A 20,227-nucleotide genomic window follows, 5' to 3' on the forward strand; every position below is an offset into this window, starting at 1 on the left:
CCCTAAACTCGTATGCAAATCATATTTGTTTTGTTTTGATGTTGGTCTGATGTCACATGATGTCACACTCCATCCACTGGTCTGTGTGCTGTGTGCTCATTTTAATGCACGGAGGCCCCAAGGGAGACGTCTTACTTTTTAAACACTGAAATGACAAATAAACTCTCTAACCCCAATTCCCCTTTCTGTCTCTCTCTGTCACACACACACACACACACACACACACACACACACACACACACACACACACACACACACACACACACACACACAGCTTCACTACCCAAGTTCATTTTTGTCATGCTTGTGAAGGGCAAATTAATGCCAGTCAGAGTCAGGGAATATTAGATGCAGTTTTCTGAAAATATTGGAATCAAGTGAACAATAGATTTGATTTGCATACCACTTTTTGTCTTGGGGATTGCAGCGACATAGCTCATATATAAAATCCTGGATCACAAATAAGAGTGTTTGAGTATTGGCATCTGACCTCTGATACAAATGCAGACATTGTTTTCCCTTTTGCTAATTACTCATCTGATTCATATCCTGTATATCAGACTGTCACCACATCTGATAAGTAAAGGTATTATGAAAGAACAATAGTACTCTGCCATTGAGGAAATCACTTGAACCAAAGTGCACCAAAGCATGCCTGAGTTTTGTCAATCATGGCAGATAATTTGAGTCATATATGCCAATACTCAAACACTCTTATTTGTGATCCGGGATTTTATATATGAGCTATGTGGCTGCAATCCCCAAGACAAAAAGTGGTATGCAAACCCTCGTACTTACAGCACTATTCCATACAACAACCCAAGCAGAAGTCAGCAACGTATTTTCATTTATCCAAAAATAGGACTTTCAATATAGCTACTCTATGCTATCACAACCACCACACAGTCAGTCCTTACATGGATATTCTTCTCATTGTACTGACAATTGATACATAATCATAACCATGACAACACTGAAACACTGACATTGATACTGGGAACTTGTCACATGTAACAGTATCTTATTCTCTGTGTTACAAGCTTGAAGTGGACGTCCCTGGCAGCCGAGCGCTCCGTGGAAGAGCTATATCCTTTCATTAAAGAGACAATGAGGAATTTATACACATTGCCGTTCCAAACTGAAGCCTAGCCCTGTAGACAGCAGGGTTCTCATCTGGTAATCACGATAACGCCACATGTCATAGTAGCAGATCCCTAGAAGGTCTAGAATGTCTAATTTTCCCCGGTCTATCAGATACAATGTAATTTAAGGATTTCTCCACTATCTAATGGAATGCATTTAAAGAGATCCCATGACTCCATTTGAAACAGCAGTGCCTTTTGCTTTTAAAAGGACGACACAATGTATCCTCTATCTGGCCCCCTGTCACGTCTCAAATGCAACATGTGCCATAGAATAGAGGTCTTTATTCATGTGAAAGAGCATTACATAATTGAGAGCATCGTTCTTGGACAAGAGCATTAGCAATAAAAGCCACAACAAACTGCATTTGATAACTAGCACCCCCCCCCCATAGAAATAAATAAATTCAGGCAACATTTGAAATTTGGCTTAGCTGGTGAAACTGAATGACAAAGGGCTGCCATTAAGGGCCAGTAGACTGACAGTCTTGCATTACCTGGGTGAGGCTTAAAACGATTTGGTTTTTATCCAGTGGAGATAAAATGTCTGATGGGGCTGATAAATTGAAGCTCTTCACCCTGACCCGGTCCCTGCTGTGCCATGCTCTATGTCCCAGAACCGCAAACTTCCTCTTTTATCTCATTTTTCATCCTTATTCCCCCCCCCCCCCCCCGCTGGAGGCTGCAGGAAGAGCTTTGTGATGTCTCGTGTGCCGCAGCTCAGCAAAGTAGCGGCTCACTCTACTCCCACCACCTAAGGTATTTTATTCTTCAGAGGAATACATTATAACATAAAGTATATTTAAACTAGGTCACCAGTCCCTCGCATGGTCTCTTAGGATATTTATTTTCAGCAGGAAATCATCAGACGCATCTTCTTGTATTTTGTAGCATATAAACACAGACTATGTTTACATGGAAAAAGGTTATCCCCTGTGATTTTTGTCTGTGCATTTGTTTTGTGATGGCAAAGTGCAAGGGGTGGCATTATCTTTCAACCCGTGCCCACAGACAGATGGGCTGGCTTTAATTGGTGGATAGAATGTTATAAATAAACTGCGGAGGTATCAGGGACGAATCGCAGCGAGAGAGACTCCAGTCATGGATATAACGGCCAAGGACAGGAGAACCTCGTCTACCTGCCAAGGATTGTCGGTAACAAGATGAAAGGCCTTAGGAGATACCAGGGCAATGCCCGACTATGCCAGTCTTCAAAACATAGACAGCTGTGTCCGTCAATGGTTAAGTCACTGAAATTACAGTTGTTAGGAGGACATTTTGTTGAAAATATGCTTCAAGATGCAACCTCATGACTCAATTTAAATCTATATTTAAATGTAACAATAGGTGTGAAACAATAACGAGATTTCTTTCATATGTCAAAAAAACAAACAAACTGTGGTGTTTGTCATCAGTAGTGACAGAGAGAAAGAGGACCAGATGATTATGAGTGCAACCCTACAGGCACCTGACTCAGGCATGTAACAGAGCAGAGCACATGGTCAGTGTGGAGATTCAGCCATAATCGAATGTGGCTTTCACAGCATTAACGGCCTGCCATAAAAAGTATCATATGTGCTTCAGTTCAGTGACTCTGCTTTATCTCACTATATGGACAGGAAAAAGAGGCAGATCAAATAAACTCTGATCTGGTGTGTCTGTGTATGTGTGTGTATGTGTGCGTGTGTGTGTGTGTGCTTGTGTGTGTGTGTGTGTGTGTGTGTGTGTGTGTTTGTGTGTGTGTGTGTGTGTGTGTGTGTGTGTGTGTGTGTGTGTGTGTGCGTGTGTGTGTGTGTGTTTGTGAGTGGGCATATGTTTTTTATTATTTAAAGTGTCATATGTAACATGTGAGCGGAACTTAACCTAAATAAACCTAAAGTAGGCTACTGCTTATTTCAGTCAAATGCTTATTTAATTATATATCTTCTCCCCGATTGAAACAGAATTAATGAAAATGTATTAAACATGGGCATCATCAGTGTATGTGTAAACCTGCAAATCATTTGAATTTACATGATCAAGAACAAGATTACATGGGCATACAGCCAAAGCCTTATTGTGTAGACACAATTGGAAAACCAAGAACCTGGCCCGCATTTTTCACACTTCGTCTGCGAAGGGCTAAATAATAGGATCTTAACTCCAACATGAGACGTTTTCAACAACAAGGATAACGGGCCAGTTTACAGGTCAAAGGATTAATGAATCATGCTACGGAGCTGGCTCGGAACGCTGGATGGGATATATGGGCTGGGAATCAGACACTGGAAGAAAGAAGAAAATGCCCAGCAGATGCAAAGGATCATTTCACGGTGTGCCAATAAAGGTACGGAACACATGGGCAGATTTCGTTTATTAAATGAATGCATAAAACAAGTAGCGTAACTAATCTGGGTAGACATGACATGAAAGATTTGATCAGAAAGTGGACATATATAAGCAGTGTCTGAGCTGGACTGAAAGATTATTCTTCATGTGACTCAGCAATTGCACCAGATTTGGGGTAAGTAATATGTAGGCAATATCAGTCTGACTTCTTCGATAAATTCATACATTCTTCAAACCCATAATTATGATTCATTGGATATTAATGTATTTTTTTTTGTCTAATCAGAACTCAATAAGGTCATTTATCTGTAGGGCATAGACTCTTTATAAAAAAAAATACTTTTGAAATAGACATTTTTCTCTACTTTCTATCAACGATGATTCCCCGTGACCACCTGATTTAGCTCTGGCACTGCCCGGTGCAATAGCCACAGTAGGTTTTTCCGGACCAGCAGTCTTTGTTTAGGTTTATTTGGATGTTCCGCTAACTTAGTCAGCATGACCGTATGGACCAAAGGTGTTCGTTTAAGGCCTCCTGCTCTGACAGCATCTGGGCCAGACCATTTGCAAACACATCCTGTCTTTCTTTATTTCTCACGTTTACGTCAATAAACGAGATGATGGCGTTCCAGTGTCCAAGCTCTGATAACAAGGCACACTCTGTGTGTATTAATTATGGGATGTAGGGCTACTGTAATTTAATTGGATGCGGCCGGCACTGGGAGTTGGACGGCGTGTGCGCTCCTGACACTGACTCACTGAGTCTGGGCAGAAACGGAGGAGCAGATGGGAGCGATGGGACAGCTGAAGCCCTCCCTCCCGACAGACAGACAAGTGTTGGGTAGTAGTGAACTACATGTAATTACACTAGTAGTTTCACTCATTTTTGCAGTAGCTTGCTGGTAGTTCAACTACATTCATATTTGCATAGTGATTCAAGTAGTTAAATGACTTCTTTGACATTTTGAGCCATAAAAGGAAAGGAATGATTTATTTTATTTTACCATTGCTTCTTTTTTAGGCTTCTCTACAGTAATTGAGCCCCCTTAGATCAGCCCTGCCCCCTTTTTCTTTAATTCTTTGAGAGACTGCTCATGTGTTGTATAAACAAGAGATTCTGCTCTGACAAGTTAAAAGATAGGCCCATTGTTTAGAGCAGTGTTCAAGCTGTTCAAATGCTCTAAAAAGGTGCAAGTTGAAGTTTTAGTGGTTCAGATAATTCAAGTCAGATGTTACAAAACTGACGAGTAAGTCTAAAAGTCTAAAAAAGGTACAAGTTAAATATTTCTTTCTTCAATGTTTAAGTTGTAGTAAGATAATTCAAAATCCAGATTTGTACAACACAAATATACAGTAACATCCCTGACATTTTGTCTTTGTGACAAGGCCAGATGGGATTGTTTTGTTTAGGACTCAGAGGTATCCCAGGATTGTGAGCTCACCTGTGAATAATATTTGCCTATAGTGTGTAAAACTCAACTTTAATATCAGAGGTGTTAATTAATCATAAGTATTGATTATTGCTATTTATTATTAACAAATGTTCAGAGAAGTTGTTGCATACTATTTTTGAAGTTAACAGGCTAACTGAGTGATCCTGCTTGGAGCAATACCCCCACCTGGGCTCTAGTTTCTGCAGGGCAGGTGTCTGACTGATGGACATTGTATACAAAACCAAAGCTGACATTCCTTGCAGTTTTCCATGAATAGTGGGGTATTGTATATTTTTGGTTGTACGAATGACCTAACAAGTGGGAAAAAAAATGCATGGCATGTGATACTTTTGTATTATACTTTGTTATAATTTCGTATCACACGTCCATTATTAATTTATTAGTAAGTTTGAGCTCTTTTGTTCTAAGTAGCTTTAGTTAACCAAACTAGATTTTTCCCTGGGGTAGCTTTCTCCTTAGGGTAGCTTTGCCGTACTTCAACTTCTCTCAGTGTGAAGTAATTGGAAGCTTGCAAAGCTACGCTTTCAAAGTAGCTTAACCCAACACTGGCACAGCCACCGCTAGACATCCAACCAACATGAGTCTGATACTCTAAAGGTTTCCACCTGGATGCTGACTGACATGAGTCTGTAAATCCCTTCCAGTGACCAGTTCATAGAGTCCATAAGACTTAGTAGGAGTGTCTGAGTACTCCTCTGGTGACTAATGACTGGAGGCCAGACAGGCAGGGACAGACAGGGGAACCTAATTTATAATTAAAAAGGCCCTATAGACACTGTTGCTAGATTGGGGTCCATATCTGGGGAGGCAGTCACTGAGATCACTGAGGGGGAACCACTGGCGCAGAGGTGGAGTCAACCACTGAACTAGAACATGTATGCATTGACAGTGTTTTTAAAATGCACTACTCATACGTGAGCGATAATGTGTACTCTGACAGATAAATGTCCATGAACATGTGGAACAGAAACAATATACACATTGATTGAAAATCACAAAATTAATTAAAAAAACAATCAGTGACATACAACATTTGCTTATAATAGAGTAGGCTACTAGAAAATGAGTGTGACAATTGGCAGTTGTCTGTCTTGACTTTTTTTTTAACATAGTAGTTTTATGCCCTCTACTGGCCTTCTTTTGACATGTCAAGATGGGCGATTTGACAGTGGATGATGCCTAGAACTCGAGCATGGACAGTAGCACAGTTTTGTTGCATAGTGAGATAGATGGATTGACTTTTAATTAAATAGATAACATATTATTAATTGACACGGGTTAATTGTCGCATGGTTACATCTTTATAAGGTTACATCTATAAGAGGTTGGCTGGTAAGTGTTATGTCATATAGTAATGTAAAAATGCACATATAGGCTATTTTTTCCCGTCTCTGCCTGTGTGATAGGGGAACTCGCTGACTTTATAATGAGTTAATATGTTGCAATGACTGAAACCGTGTGCACATAAGCATATAGTTACTAGGGTCAATGTTCGCTGTCATCAGTGAATCGGCACGGGATTAACAGCGTCTGGAAGACATGAAAAAATGATCGTGTCACTCAGTTTGCAGTTGGCTTGTCGGCTGGTTAGAGGCTCTCGTTGCATGTATTCACAATTGGTGAGAACATTGTAATTGCATGTTGTCCACGAGCGATAGATCATGTGTTCGGTATTGATTTTGTGACCACTTGTGAAAATCACCTACTGCGCGAGAATTTAAATTGTGCATTTACTTAGCATACTTCGTAGCCTGTGCATTCAGTCAGGAGAATGTTGACTAACTGTTAGCTAGCCTCTTGAATGAAATGTTGTCTTCCTTCACGTCATTCTTGTATTCATTTAGGTAAGTAGACTAATATGTAGAGGCAAGTCAACCGAACAGCTGAGAGACTGTCAAATGCAGGCTACTGTCAGTCCTTCCAACTCGAATTATTATCAGTGCATTTGTGACTGACTGACCCCATTCTGATGCAGGCTATGGCGAAACCATGCATATTAGCCACCAGGTTGGGTGTACCAGGAGGAATATACCAGTGTTATGCACCTTGCATTGAGAAGCACTTCACCATAATCCCCACGGAGGAATTTGCTCAGAACAGAAACAAGCTCGCTGGCAACATTCAAGCAGTGTTTGTGTGGGGTGGTGCCCTGAAAGTGGACCACGCTCTCTTACAATCACTGCCCAATCTTAAAGTGGTAGTGAATGGTGGGGTAGGTGTTGACCATTTGGACATACCATTGATCAACAGCTTTGGGGTTAAAGTTTGCAATACCCCTGACGTTGTTGACAATGCCACCGCAGATATTGGCATGGGGCTGATGCTGGCATCTGCAAGAAAAATTATGGAAGGTAAGATGTCTATAACATCATCTTATTTTACAGTCTAGTTTGGATGTAACATGGCTAAATCTATACTTTCTTCTTTCTCTGCTTTCAGGACATAATTTTTCAGTCTCCCATGACACAGAGGATTTGCCAGAAAGTTCCATGGGCACAGATGTTAGTGGTGCCACCCTGGGAATCATAGGAATGGGTCGGATTGGGTTAAAGGTGGCCAAAAGAGCGGCTGCATTTGATATGAAAATCCTGTATCACAACAGAAACCGGAGGTATGCCCTGTTGTCTCTCATCGTCTCATCGTCTCATTGTTAGGCTGTCAGGTTAAATATTGCCGAAACAGCTGCTCTGTGTGTTAGGCAGTTCAGTACATTTATTACTTTTTAACTGTATTAAGTCATACAGTCATTTCACTGTAACTTAGTTGAGTGTTAGTCACACACAGCAACAGATTGAGAAAGTTAACTGAGAAAAGTTAATGCAGTTTGTAGTGCATCCGTTTCTGTTGTCAACAAATAAAAATGCTGCTTGACCTACAAATATTAGGCGTTGTAATTCTGAGGGCCTAATAAACGTTCAGAGTTTTCCAGTAGGCCCTAAAATAAACAAATCCACCAAACACCCACAACATTCAATCAGCATACCCAGGGATATCAGAAAATATTAAATTTATACCATTTCTTCAGACTCGCTATAACTCTTGAAGCATTTTATACTTTGAAGCACTGTGTGTTTCAAGAAAAATGGCCAACTATACCTTCAAGAATAGCCAGTCAGATTGTGTTGATCAGAATAGGCAGCATGGGTTGTCCTCGGTTTGCCGTTACATATCTGCTGTGACCTTTGACCTTTGCAGGTTGGAGGAAGAGGAGCAGGCAGTGGGGGCCACATACTGTGCCAAGATCGAGGACCTCCTGAGGAGCTCAGACTTCGTCATGGTGGTGGTGAATCTGTCCCCTCAGACCCAAAAGCTGATCGGAGCAAAAGAATTGGCCGTCATGAAACCTACTGCCACCCTGATCAACATAAGCCGAGGTTAAGGGAAACTTTGTGCCGTTTCATACAAATGTTTCTCGTGAATGAAAAATTAAGTATTGTTGGGTAATTTATTGCATTCAGTTTGGGTTTATGCAGAACTAGACATAACACAACTGCATAAGAGGTCCAGTGTCCAGTGCTTAACACTTTTTAATGTGTTGTAATAATGTCTTTATGACTAGTATGTAATGTTAGTACAGACATTAGTATTACCCTTTTATATGTCCCAGTGTTGTAACAGCTTTACTCCCGCTATACTGAGGCGAAATCACACCTAAGTCTCATGATATCACAAGTTCCTTTTAGTCGATAGCTAAAGGGGCCTTCCTTCCTCACGACAGTTCCACATGTGTCAGCGTTTATAACAGGGTCATGCACATTGGCCCCTCTCAGGCCAGGAAATGGAACTTGAACCAAATTAGTCATGATGATGAATTGGTTTTAGAATTTGAATTACAGGTAAAGGTAATTAATTGCATTAGCTAGAAAAAATCTTTTGCACCAAGAATGTGATGATTACTTAGTTTTTCACACAACTTTTCCATATTATAAGCACACCCTCCATTTTCTGGATACATTTTAAAAACCTTGGAGTGAAATTAAATGTTCTTCTATTATTGTCCAAAAAAATGCAAGTTGAAATAAGGTGTAGAATATCTAATAATATTGAATAATATAAAGTAGCTGTGAAATACAGTGAAGAATATCTAATAATATTGAATAATATAAAGTTACGGTGAAGAATATCTAATAATATCGAATAATAATAATAAGTTAATAAGTTAAGTTAATAATATAAAGTTGCTTTGAAAGACTGTTGCTACTTCTGCTGCCCTTAACTAGACGTGGTCACTCCATCCAGACTGTTGTGTTCACAAACATAGCCAACATACAGTAAGGTCTACAGATTGATTAGCCAACATACAGTAAGGTCTACAGATTGATTAGCCAACATACAGTCAGGTCTACAGATTGATTAGCCAACATACAGTAAGCTCTACAGATTGATTAGCCAACATACAGTAAGGTCTACAGATTGATTAGCCAACATACAGTAAGGTCTACAGATTGATTAGCCAACATACAGTAAGCTCTACAGATTGATTAGCCAACATACAGTAAGGTCTACAGATTGTTTGCTGATTACAGAGCCGAGGACAGACCATTTATTTAACAATCAAAATGCAAAGAGAACTAAGTATTCCAAAAAGGTATCATTCATTGCAGCTAAAGTAATTCTACTTGAATTCAAATTTCAGTTTCAATTCTATATTCACAAATTACTTTTGGGTTTGATTTGGGGAACAGAATCAATGACTGGTGCACAAGGGCATCTGTAAACTCTAGTTTCCATAAACTCTGATTTCCCTTCCTAAATTTCCCTCGGGATTAATAAAGTATCCATCTATCTATCTATCTATCGATCTGATTTAACCTCTATGCTATGCTGGCATAACCTCTATGCTAACTCATCATTCCTTATACAGGATTGGTTGTTGACCAGGATGCCCTTGTGGATGCTCTTCAGAGAAAAACTATAGCTGCTGCTGCTCTTGATGTCACGTATCCAGAACCACTACCCAGGTCAGAACTTGTATTCAGTTCTAATCTGTGTTTTAAATAAACACAGCTTTGCAACATTTATGAAAGGCAAATGCCAAGGCTCTAGGTTCTGTATGTGCGATCACCTATCAAAGCTTTTGCTGTTTATACGCGTTAACATCTGACATAGAAGTTTTTTTTTTAATCCCACAGAGGTCACCCACTGCTCTCCTTCCCAAATGTGCTTGTGCTGCCCCACATGGGTACTCACACCAGAGAGACGTCAGGGGTGATGGTGGAGAGGATGGTTACCAACGCTCTAGCAGCCATCGGCGGTGGCACACCTCCAGATGAAGTGAAAGTGTAGTGGACTTCAAGCTGTTGGTTAAATAGAGGATGGAATTATGTGTGCGTGTACATTGCGACTACATTGGGAGCCATCTGTCAGATACATTAATATTCCTTTAAATCATGGTTCTCACAGTAGATTTATCTTTTTGTAGTCTTGATTTATCTTATTGTAGCCTTCTTTTAAGAGAGTTGGAAGTGATGATGTATGATTTCAGTTCCAACAATTTTACAATGAAGTGTGTCATTATTCTCATTCTATTGAAAAAATTACAATACGTGCCTTCTGTGGAAAATAGTACTAATATATTCGTATTACAAGTTAAACTGTTTCATAATGCTTAAATCACATTTTACAATAAAAATCCGAATGAAAATATATTGTTTCACGATTGTTTCTTCAGTGCATTTAATGGGATCAGTGGTGGCTTGCAGTGCAGTCCAGTGTGGTTAGTAACAGAATTCTTAAATCACTCCTGACAATGAGTCCTCTTCTATCCGGTAGTGCGGTCAAGCCGTTTTTAGAACGGAAAAAGGCGGACTTAAGTGATGTCATTGTAATATTATTTGTGCCTCCGTTCTTGCCGCCCGTCCTGTCTTCTCCAAGCACTGATGGAACGTGTACCGATGGTCGGGGGGCCGCTCATCTAAGGATGTGAATTATTTAGAAGAAGACCGCTACGATAAGAAGAAAAAAAAATACAGTTTATTTCAGATGGCTTTCAGGCAACTGGGGAAATGAATCGGAGTAAATCGCAGTCTTTGCGCAGCTTTTCAATTGTCGAAGTGAAAAGCAAAGTAAGTACATTTAATTTTCTCCACAATCTTGCTCGGGCACTTGCTTTCAGCCTTAAGTAGCTTAAGGGTAAATAAACATGTAAAAAAAATGTTCGCCTGCGGTGGCCAACGAAGGAATATCCTGTGGTACAATTGTGACGGGAAGGAGCACGCCTGCAACGTCAGTATTGTGCGAAAAGTGTTTGGAAAAGTACACAGCCACTTTCCTTTTTTTAGAGATTTATAAATCAATCAGAATTTGTGCATTCAAGTTTCCAGTAATGTGACTGAGCAGTGCTTAAAATTATTAAGTTGTCCGGAAGGAATTCCACATAGCATGAATGTTTACTAGGCAAGCTAGAGTAGGGCTATTGTTCCAGCTGATTGACTGACTGATGAGGGATTCGAGTTGAACACAGAAAGTCTTCCATGTTTACCAGACATGTCACTCAAATGAACTCTATTCTAAATAGGTTATATAACAGGCTACAAGACTACATTTCAAAAGGCAATGATGTTTTCCAAATGCACTATTCACTGCTAGTTTGAAGGCAATATCATGACCAATACCAAAAGTCTTAAGTCCCTAGAATGGCAGAAGTGTGAAGACAGTTTTTCCACAAAGAAGAAAAAAATGGTGTCCAATGTCCATGCTCTTCAACTTCAAGCCTGATACTATTTCTCTATTTTATAGTATGGAGCAGAATTCCGGAGGTTTTCCGTTGATCGGTCCAAACCAGCAAAGTTTGAGCAGTTTCACAAGCTTATTCTACAGTTGCACCAGTTGGCAAGTACTCCAGTTCTGATTGCGTATGCAGACATCCAAGGGGACTTCCTACCAATCAACAATGATGACAATTTCGGCAAGGCTGTGTCTACTACACAGACACTTCTTCGCATCTTTGTTCAAAGACCAGGTAAAAAAAAAAGGGGCCAGGACACTCCTGTTCTGTAAGATTGCTGCAGTGTCAGCGACAGATTAGCTTCCTGTCCATTACATTTAAAGGAAATAAACACACACTCCAGTCCTGTGACATTTTCTAAAAATAACTTAAGTGCCCTCATGAAAATTATAGCTCTTGCTTGTCTTGAGATGTATGTCCCTTCATTTAAGCATCAGACAAGGTTGGATTTACATGTCTTAAAATTATACAGTGTTGTTTCTAAAACTGTGTCTCTTATGGGATCATTTCCAGTGCTTAGCTCCTTCTTTAGAATTAAAGGTCTAGTCTATATTAATTAGAAGGTCATGGTTTTGAGGAATAAAGTCCAACGTCAAACTGGACCAGCCAAACAAGTTTGTGTTCATATTAACAGGATGAAAGGGGAACTAAAGAAATAACTACAATATGTTTTTGCTTTACTGGACATGAAGTAAATGTCTCTTGTTGTTCCTCAGCACATTTGTTTACATATTGTGTTTCTCCGCCCAAAATGGGAAGTCATTTTAGCTGTTCATCTGTGTTTACTTGTGAGTAATTGCTCTGAATTCCCCTGCGGTGAGTTTGTTTGCGTGACACGCTATTTACATTTGTTTCCTTGCCACAATTTATTCAGCATCCCAATCGTTGAAGTCTGCTGAAACAAAGATTGCTAGAGGCCAAACTTACCACTGTCATGTAAGCAATGCTGGCAGGATTCAGAAGCAGCATTTTGCCTTGGGTTACTTTCAATTGTGTGCAAAGAAACAAAACACCCATCAGAAATACACGTGCACACACACACACTATACATACACACACTATAAATATCTCTATATAGTATTTTAACGGCCATCTGTTCTCTGACTGATAGATAGGGAGTACATCAGACTAACTAATCTGTATGGGACCGAGCGGAATAAGGAAATCAGAGTTTGAAAAGATGTTGAATGGGTGTTTCAGTGTCAGTGGTGTGATCCGGAAATGTCACTCTTAATTTAGAAATTCATATACATCAGATCTTATGCTGAAGGTATAGAACATAATCTGTGAGTGTATTTATAGCGAATATGTCATGGTTAAGCCATTACCATAATAATTTTTAAAAAGGGCAAGATATGTAATTCATGGATGAACACTTTCAATGTATTAGTATAGGTAAGAAGCTAGCCATTTATGGTTATAAACCTTCAAGCAATTTCATATTTGTAGTTCCTTTAGCAGCTTAATTTGTGTGCTGAATTGATTGTCCTAATATTGATATTAATGGTCTGCATCATTTAGGTATATATAAGAAGGATGCTGTAAAAATCTACACGCTTTATTTTGTTGGAAAGACTCATAAGGCCTCATTCTTCCCATGTTTATCTACAATGTGCAGTCCTTGCATTTGTCCAGTGGGGAGAGGGAAATTAATGTGTTAGTCAATATTTGGAGCTTTTTGGTTAATTAGGCACTTCCTCTTATTCAGTGACATCAAGTAAAAATAGCTCACTGCTGCGGTCTATGCCAAGAATAACTACGAAAAACTAAGATTTCTTTGATTCTTTTATTATTTTCCCTGCGTAATTAAATTTGATACTTGGTATAATCTAATAGTTTTATGTAAATTCTGAAAGGACATGCAATTGTAATATGGTGTAAATAACAAAGTGTATGCATAATTGTGCCTATGTTGTTATTGTGTAAATACATGGCTGTCTCTATTGTAATTAAATAGTTATTTCTCTATTTCTACAGAGGAGGTAGACCAGGGGACCTTCTGCAGCAGTAGTTTGTCGCGGCGGAAGAAGCAGGCCGTGGCCCTGCTCTCTGATACAAATCGCAGGAGAAGGCATGTCCAGATAGGCATGCCTCAGGATTTCCGTCCCGTGTCGTCCATCATTGACGTCGACATCTTACCGGACACTCACCGAAGGGTGCGTCTCTATCGGCAGGGCTCCCAGAAGCCCTTAGGTTTCTACATCAGGGATGGCGCCACAGTGAACGTGACCCCCCATGGCCTACAGAAGGTTCCAGGGGTCTTTATCTCTCGTATGGTTCCGGGAGGCCTGGCAGAATGCACGGGTTTGCTCGCCATCAATGACCAGGTCCTGGAGGTGAACGGGATAGAGGTGGCTGGTAAGACCCTGGATCAGGTGACGGACATGATGATCGCCAACAGCCACAACCTCATCATCACGGTGAAACCTGTGAACCAGCGCAACAATATCATGCGCCCCAGCTACAGTATGTCAAACTTCACTGAGCTGTCTGTTGACGGACCGAGCGGCGGCACCCTGTACCCCGGCCTGCCAGTCCTACTGGGAAACCAAAGCTGGATTGCAGAGGGGTTAGAGAGTGACGACGACATAGACGTGGTGATCGAGAGGCAAATTAATCAAGCGTCTCGCTGCTCGAGCTACTCGGTCCCCCGCCCCCCCACACCTCCGCGCATGCGGGCTCACTCCCGCCCCAAATCTCCCGGCGGCAACCGTCGTCCGCACTCCATGATCGTTGCGTCTTCGTACCGCTCGCAGCCCTGCTTGAACATCCCCACCAGCCCGACTGACCTACTGAGTGCCAGCCTGTGCCATAATCTCACTCTCCAGCAGCAGTACCGCAGTAGTCCCACTGTCAGAGGGAGCAGCGCCAGCCTGCACAGCAGTATGCTCCGCACACTACGAACAGAGCCTCTCCCCAGCCTGGACGTTGCCCAGGGAGGCATGGAAGAGGATGGTATTGTGATCATTCTCTAATGTGCACTGATTCCCTGCCTGATGAAATTAACTTGTGTTCATCCGGTCATTATCGGCCATCAGAATATGCTGACATTTTTACTTTTCTCTCACTGTACGGGGAATTTGCATTTGACAGATTTAGCATTAAGCACATGGGCGTTACACTGGAATATGACTTTTATGTATTGTGTATTATGCATAGTTTGGAAAAAAAACAGGCTAAAAGGAAAGCAATAAATGTATACTTTTAATGGAAATGCAATTATTAAAGCTCTTGGTCTGGACTTTTTTTCGAGTTGCATATCAAAAACACACAATTATAACAGTGATTTAATGTAATCCATAATAATGACAAGTCTGTAGTCAAATATATTTATGTTTTAGTAGATCAGTGAGGGATCTCTCTTCTCACTGATATCATGTAGGCTTAAGATTTATTCAGAACAGGGAGGTGTAGCTGGGTTGTCATTAAAATGAATAAGATAAATGATTGCTATACTCATGAAAAGACTATTTTTCCCACATAACAAGGAGCTTTATAGACTCAGTCAGAAGGTGCAGTGCCTTGTCTGAAATGAGAGGTAACTACAGACATGGATGTCTTACAATCACATAGTCTCTTAATTTCCATACTGATTATGAAAGAGCAATTGTCAGAGAGTGTGCTCATGTTATGAAATTGTACTCTTAACCCTTCTATGTGTTAGGATGTTAGAGCTTTTTATAAGCCGCTGCAGGCCACATATGATGTCAAGGTAACCAATCCAAACAACCTTAAATTAAAAATGGTTGTCAGAGAACAATTTATTTTAGTACTTGTTAGCTCATGCAAAGATATGGAGAGAATATCTCATTTTGCACCACAATCAAGAGGCAACAGGTGTGATGAGGGGTTACCAGGTAACCCATAACACTGGCTTGATGAAGTTCCCACTGTCATCAGGATTAATCAAATGGTTCAATTATGCATTTGAATGGCAATATTGAACGCCCAGCCCATCATCCTCCCATTGGTCAATCTTCACCAGACAATATGCAAATGAGTAAACGTCATTTCCTGTCTTCCTGGACGCCATGTTTCACAGCAAAGCGGGAGAGGGGTGATGGTTTACGGTTGCATACACAAAAGAAATCTACGTGTAACCGAGATACAGTTCATTCAGTAACTTGTTATATGTGGGACGAGCGTTTTGCTAAGTTAAATATGTCGTGTTTGATATTTCATACCATGTAGTCGTGGTCCGTTCTGCGCGCGCTTTAGTGACGCCGGAAGAGTTCTCCCCTGGTGAAAACAAGCATCCATCCACACAGTCCACGGGAGCACACCGCCAGGACGTGCAAGGTAGCTACCTCAACGAAACACATTTGAGAGGTTTTGATACGCCCAATTGATTTAAATATCGGCTCGAATTAGTCACACTAAGATAATTGTATCAGTAGCCTACATGTCAAGCTAATAGACATGGCTGTGAATTGTATTTAATCGTAGAAGCAGCTAGTTAACGTTACAGGTTGATGTTTACAGTTTCTCAACTGTGTGGATGCACGTTGCGTAAAAGATTTGGTGTGAACATTTGGGCCATCATCAAAATCAAAGGGATATGTTGTTGGGAGCTTACACAAGTGCACAAGATAGTGGATGCAACCAAGCCAATCTATGTCAGATAAGCATCGCTTGCCGTTAATTTGACAGGACCTGTACAGATCCAGTCTGTCGATCTATTTTTCGGCCACACATGAAAACTAACTTGTATTTGGATAACTACTTTTCTCTACAGGAAAGCACAATGTATCAAAGCCCAGTTGGTGACTTGGAAACACTTAGACAGTCCAGGAAGAGAGTTAAGAGTATCCTGTCTGACATCGGACTGGAGAGTTGTAACAAGTTATTCGAGGTATGTTCTGGAAGAGGGCAAATTAATGAACCAAGAAGCTATTTACGTTTGTGCATACTTAATAATATAAATATAAGTAAGAATAGTAAGATTGCATATTTTGAAGTATTTCAGTCATTTTGTATTTCAGCTATAAAAAAAAGAAACTACTGCACTAACACACAGTAATATAAAAACTATAGAGTAGATACTGACATGGAACAAAACTTGTGTTTTTAAGTTTGGTTAATGTGCCGGTATAAAATACATTTGTATGTGTAACTAACTTAAGATGACATTTTCATTAGGAGTTGAAGAGTTTTGACACTGGTGATGAGTGCTTCAACAACACAGAGTGGGATGACCTCACTGAGGGATACAGTACCAAAAGGAGGAAAAAGGTGGGCCAATGATGTTCCTTAACCAAGATGTCAGTCACTCACTATTAACACACTATTTGGCTTTACCTACTGTGTGTGCTGGTAGAAGTTAAACGTCTAAATATCTTAACACTGGTGTCTGTCTTTTTTTTTTTATATAGTGGTGCTATAGGTCAGAAAAGTTTTGTTGCAACCTGTGCTGGTTCTCCACATGGTCCTGGTACACCTTCAGAGGGCATGTGCAGCGCTGCCACGAGGAGGAACTGGATCTGGCCTCGCTGTCCTCCTGCAAAAGCTGCTCCTTCATTGGCCACCCCCGTACCACCGACCACCACGTCAAAATCTTCCACTCAACAGCCAAGCCGGTCTCCAGCTCAAGCCGAGCGGCAGTGTCAAAACCTACTACTACTACTACTACTACTAAAGTCGTGCCTGTCGTCAGCAATCCACCAGATAGGTACACTTGTCGCAGCTGTGGCTACCATGATTCGTTGATTTATGTGATGAAGAAGCACGTGTTGGTAAACCACTATGCGACACTGCTGAACCGCTACTTTGGGCATCGAGAACAGAAGAACGCTGATGGCTCGATGTACTATTGCAAAATGTGCAATCTGCCTGCACAGACTTGCGAACACCTGCTTTATCATATTTTAAGTTCGGAGAAACACAAAGAACTGGAAGTGCATATAAAACCGTTTGTATGTGAAAATGATGGATTTAATAATACACAGAAAAAACTTCCCAGTTTAGCACCAAAGGCAGGACAAAAGACCGCCACCAAGACCCCTATGACTGTAGTGGCCCAGAAACGGCAAAACTCCTCAACGGGTACTGTACTTTTGGCCGCACCAAGGAGCACCACTGCTTTGCTGTGCGCCTCAGGCTCAAGGCAGATGTATATTCCATCACAGGCATCAGCCAAAAACATATTACTTTCCAATGCTTCTGTGTCTACACTGCAGAATGCCTCGCAGACCCCTGCACGCTCTCCTGCTCCGACTGCAGTGAAGACGGGCTTCAGTATGTTTGTGCCAAACTTGAATCCCAATGCACCCAAGCAGGTTCCCATCGCTGTGAGGGTCCCCAGTCTACCACAGACACAATCCCGCCAAGTCGTCCTCCCATCTAAATTTCACATCAATATCCCTGGTAGGATGGGGCCACGACCTCCACAGCCTCTTCTGGTGACGCCGAACCACGCCATGCCACCACTTCTGGCTTCTCAGTCCATCCGGCTGATTCCCACAGGGAACAACGTCAATGGAGTACCAACCTACACCCTTGCACCGGTCCAGGTCACAGTTCCAGTTCAACCTGGCGGTTCCCAAGTTGTTGGCAAAGGCCCAGTGGTCTTGACCCAGAATAATGTTACCACTGTCCAGCAGCTCAATACACCAATGTCACCTGGTGCCACAGGAATGTTTGCAGAAAAGAAGCTTGCTTTGTCAAGATCAAAGATGAACGAGCTAGCTGTCTTGTCACCTTTTCTAAAGACTGACAATAAAACAGTCAGGTGTTTAAAATGCAAAATTCTACTCACTGAGAAGGGGATTTTTCACCATTTGTTGCATGGCTTGAAGTGTCTCTTCTGTCCAGCAATGTTCTATTCTGTCAAACAGATCATGGATCACGCAAACACAGAACATAGTCTGTCTGTCAAGGAAAATCGTGATTTCCTCAAGAGAGAATTCCAAATTGACACCAATGAACAAGGTAATCTTGTGTTTACCTCTTTCGACTTAAACACAAATATTCCTAAAGAGCAAATTGGGGACAAGGAACTCAACCTGGTGTTAGTAACTGGTGGTCTTGAGAAGATATTCATGAAGATGTACCCAGAGTCCTCGAAGGTGGTTGGAACAGTGTCTGCCAAGCATTTCTCCACTGGCTGCCCGCTTTGTAAAGTGAGAATCCTGAACAAAGAGGACTATGATTTGCATCTGAAGACCAAGCACCACATTATGTCCACCATCCATGCCATTTTAAAAACTCCTGCATTCAAATGCATTTATTGCTTAGGTGTTTACACAGAGAAGTTCACCTCCAAAACCATATCCATACATGTCCAACGATGCCGGTGTGCGCCCAAGTCTGTTAAAGATGCAGAAAGGCTAATATACCCTGACCCAAACAACCAAGTCAGCAATGGTGAGGTGGTCCAGCCCAAAGTGGGTGGCAGTGCCCCACAACAGAAGAGAATACCCACAGGAAACAAATTCAACGGAGCACCAAACTATACCTTTGCTCCAGTTCGGGTCACTGCACCAGTCCAGGCAGATGATGCTCGACAACTCTGCAGGAGACCAGTGGTGGTGACCAAGACCAACACCACTACAGTTCCAGGTGGGAAGGTGGTACGCAAAGAACCAAGGTCAGCTCAGTCGAAAGGCCTCGCTAACCCAAGGGGATTGGAGATGAAGTCTCAACAGGCTCGGAAGGAATTGCTCAATAAGTATTTCAACCAAAAGCCCTACCTGACTGAGACGGAGACGGAGACCCTGGCAGCACGTCTATGGTTGAAAAGACCAGACGTGGTTGCTGCCTTTGGTAAGAAGCAAACCATGTGTATGAAAGCCATCAACACCAAGAGGACTGCAGTGCTTCTGGGGTTTAACATGGCAGAGATGAACAAGGTGCAACACAATCTACTTGTTCCAGAAGTTCATACAGTTAATGCCAGTGTTGATGTATCTGTATAAACAGGAGTCTTTATAAAGTCAGAAAATAGTTGCTAGTTGAATTCATTTATGCTTGTTGGAGCTTTTCTTGTACAGTTCACCCAAAGCCCTTGACATTAATTTCTGTGTAAACCGGAAAGAAAACCGACAAAGGCCAGTTGCAGATTTCACGTTATGTTTTTCTGAGTTATTGTTGAATTGTTTGTGAAAGTAAAGTTTTAAGAGGAGTTTATAATTTGTTATCTTATGTCAGACAGTATAGGCCTTTTGTATCTTTTAATCACCACATGTAAATGGGAGACTGTTCTGTGTAATTTGGGCAAACCTGTAAGAAGTATACATATTTTTTTAGTTGGTCAATAAAGGGCCATTTAGACTTGCATATAACCTACAAATCGGTCAGACTATAAATGAAGCACATTCTATTTAACATGATAGGAAAAGACCCCATATCACATGGTGTAGTATGGTTTATGAATATGAGGAAACATGTATAAGTGCCTGTTATTCCATAAATGCTCTAATGCAGTGCTGACAAATATGACATAATACCTGCAGAAGTTTTTAATAAATCGCTGAAACATTAAATAACATTAAATGTGGAGTGTCATTATTTGTGAAAATGCGGGGTGTGGCTTAGAAGTCTGTTGTTATTTTAACAAAAATACTATTTTAGTGGGGGGG

General features: G+C 41.1%; 3 protein-coding genes across 6 annotated transcripts; all 3 read left to right on the forward strand.

Annotated features, from left to right (window-relative positions):
* Positions 1-6,160: 6,160 nt before the first annotated feature.
* Positions 6,161-10,570, forward strand: zgc:136493 (uncharacterized protein LOC692276 homolog). 3 transcript variants are annotated; one of them, XM_031576651.2, is made up of 6 exons: positions 6,161-6,256; positions 6,900-7,275; positions 7,364-7,535; positions 8,120-8,298; positions 9,789-9,885; positions 10,057-10,570. In XM_031576651.2, exons 2-6 carry the CDS (start codon positions 6,903-6,905, stop codon positions 10,208-10,210), a joined length of 975 nt encoding a protein of 324 aa, XP_031432511.1. In that variant the 5' UTR covers positions 6,161-6,256; positions 6,900-6,902; the 3' UTR covers positions 10,211-10,570. The 3 variants fall into 3 exon arrangements, with proteins under 3 accessions (XP_031432511.1, XP_012673560.2, XP_031432512.1); XM_012818106.3 differs by lacking the exon at positions 6,161-6,256 and adding an exon at positions 6,299-6,543; XM_031576652.2 differs by lacking the exon at positions 6,161-6,256 and adding an exon at positions 6,566-6,768.
* Positions 10,571-10,610: 40 nt separating this feature from the next.
* On the forward strand, positions 10,611-14,892 carry pard6ga (par-6 family cell polarity regulator gamma a). The gene is made up of 3 exons (XM_012817935.3): positions 10,611-10,989; positions 11,663-11,885; positions 13,629-14,892. Exons 1-3 carry the CDS (start codon positions 10,930-10,932, stop codon positions 14,624-14,626), a joined length of 1,281 nt encoding a protein of 426 aa, XP_012673389.1. The 5' UTR covers positions 10,611-10,929; the 3' UTR covers positions 14,627-14,892.
* A 763-nt stretch (positions 14,893-15,655) lies between these two features.
* Positions 15,656-20,136, forward strand: adnp2a (ADNP homeobox 2a). 2 transcript variants are annotated; one of them, XM_012818108.3, is made up of 4 exons: positions 15,656-15,950; positions 16,387-16,503; positions 16,791-16,883; positions 17,024-20,136. In XM_012818108.3, the coding sequence occupies exons 2-4, from the start codon at positions 16,396-16,398 to the stop codon at positions 19,562-19,564; spliced, it is 2,742 nt and encodes a 913-aa protein (XP_012673562.2). In that variant the 5' UTR covers positions 15,656-15,950; positions 16,387-16,395; the 3' UTR covers positions 19,565-20,136. The 2 variants fall into 2 exon arrangements, with proteins under 2 accessions (XP_012673562.2, XP_031431516.1); XM_031575656.2 differs by lacking the exon at positions 15,656-15,950 and having other exon boundaries at positions 15,974-16,503.
* Positions 20,137-20,227: the final 91 nt, after the last annotated feature.

The sequence above is a fragment of the Clupea harengus genome, chromosome 11 (assembly GCF_900700415.2).
Source record: "Clupea harengus chromosome 11, Ch_v2.0.2, whole genome shotgun sequence".
Taxonomy (NCBI): Eukaryota; Metazoa; Chordata; class Actinopteri; order Clupeiformes; family Clupeidae; genus Clupea; species Clupea harengus.

Excerpts from the sequence above, each read along its gene's own strand:
- zgc:136493 (XM_012818106.3), top strand. The coding sequence starts at position 6,472 with ATGATCGTGTCACTCAGTTTGCAGTTGGCTTGTCGGCTGGTTAGAGGC. Across the intron at positions 6,544-6,899 it reads GTTGCATGTATTCACAATTG|GCTATGGCGAAACCATGCAT; the intron begins GTGAGAACATTG and ends ATTCTGATGCAG. Across the intron at positions 9,886-10,056 it reads TATCCAGAACCACTACCCAG|AGGTCACCCACTGCTCTCCT; the intron begins GTCAGAACTTGT and ends TTAATCCCACAG.
- pard6ga (XM_012817935.3), top strand. The coding sequence starts at position 10,930 with ATGAATCGGAGTAAATCGCAGTCTTTGCGCAGCTTTTCAATTGTCGAA. Across the intron at positions 10,990-11,662 it reads TTGTCGAAGTGAAAAGCAAA|TATGGAGCAGAATTCCGGAG; the intron begins GTAAGTACATTT and ends TCTATTTTATAG. Across the intron at positions 11,886-13,628 it reads CATCTTTGTTCAAAGACCAG|AGGAGGTAGACCAGGGGACC; the intron begins GTAAAAAAAAAA and ends CTATTTCTACAG.
- adnp2a (XM_031575656.2), top strand. The coding sequence starts at position 16,345 with ATGAAAACTAACTTGTATTTGGATAACTACTTTTCTCTACAGGAAAGC. Across the intron at positions 16,504-16,790 it reads GTTGTAACAAGTTATTCGAG|GAGTTGAAGAGTTTTGACAC; the intron begins GTATGTTCTGGA and ends CATTTTCATTAG. Across the intron at positions 16,884-17,023 it reads GTACCAAAAGGAGGAAAAAG|TGGTGCTATAGGTCAGAAAA; the intron begins GTGGGCCAATGA and ends TTTTTTATATAG.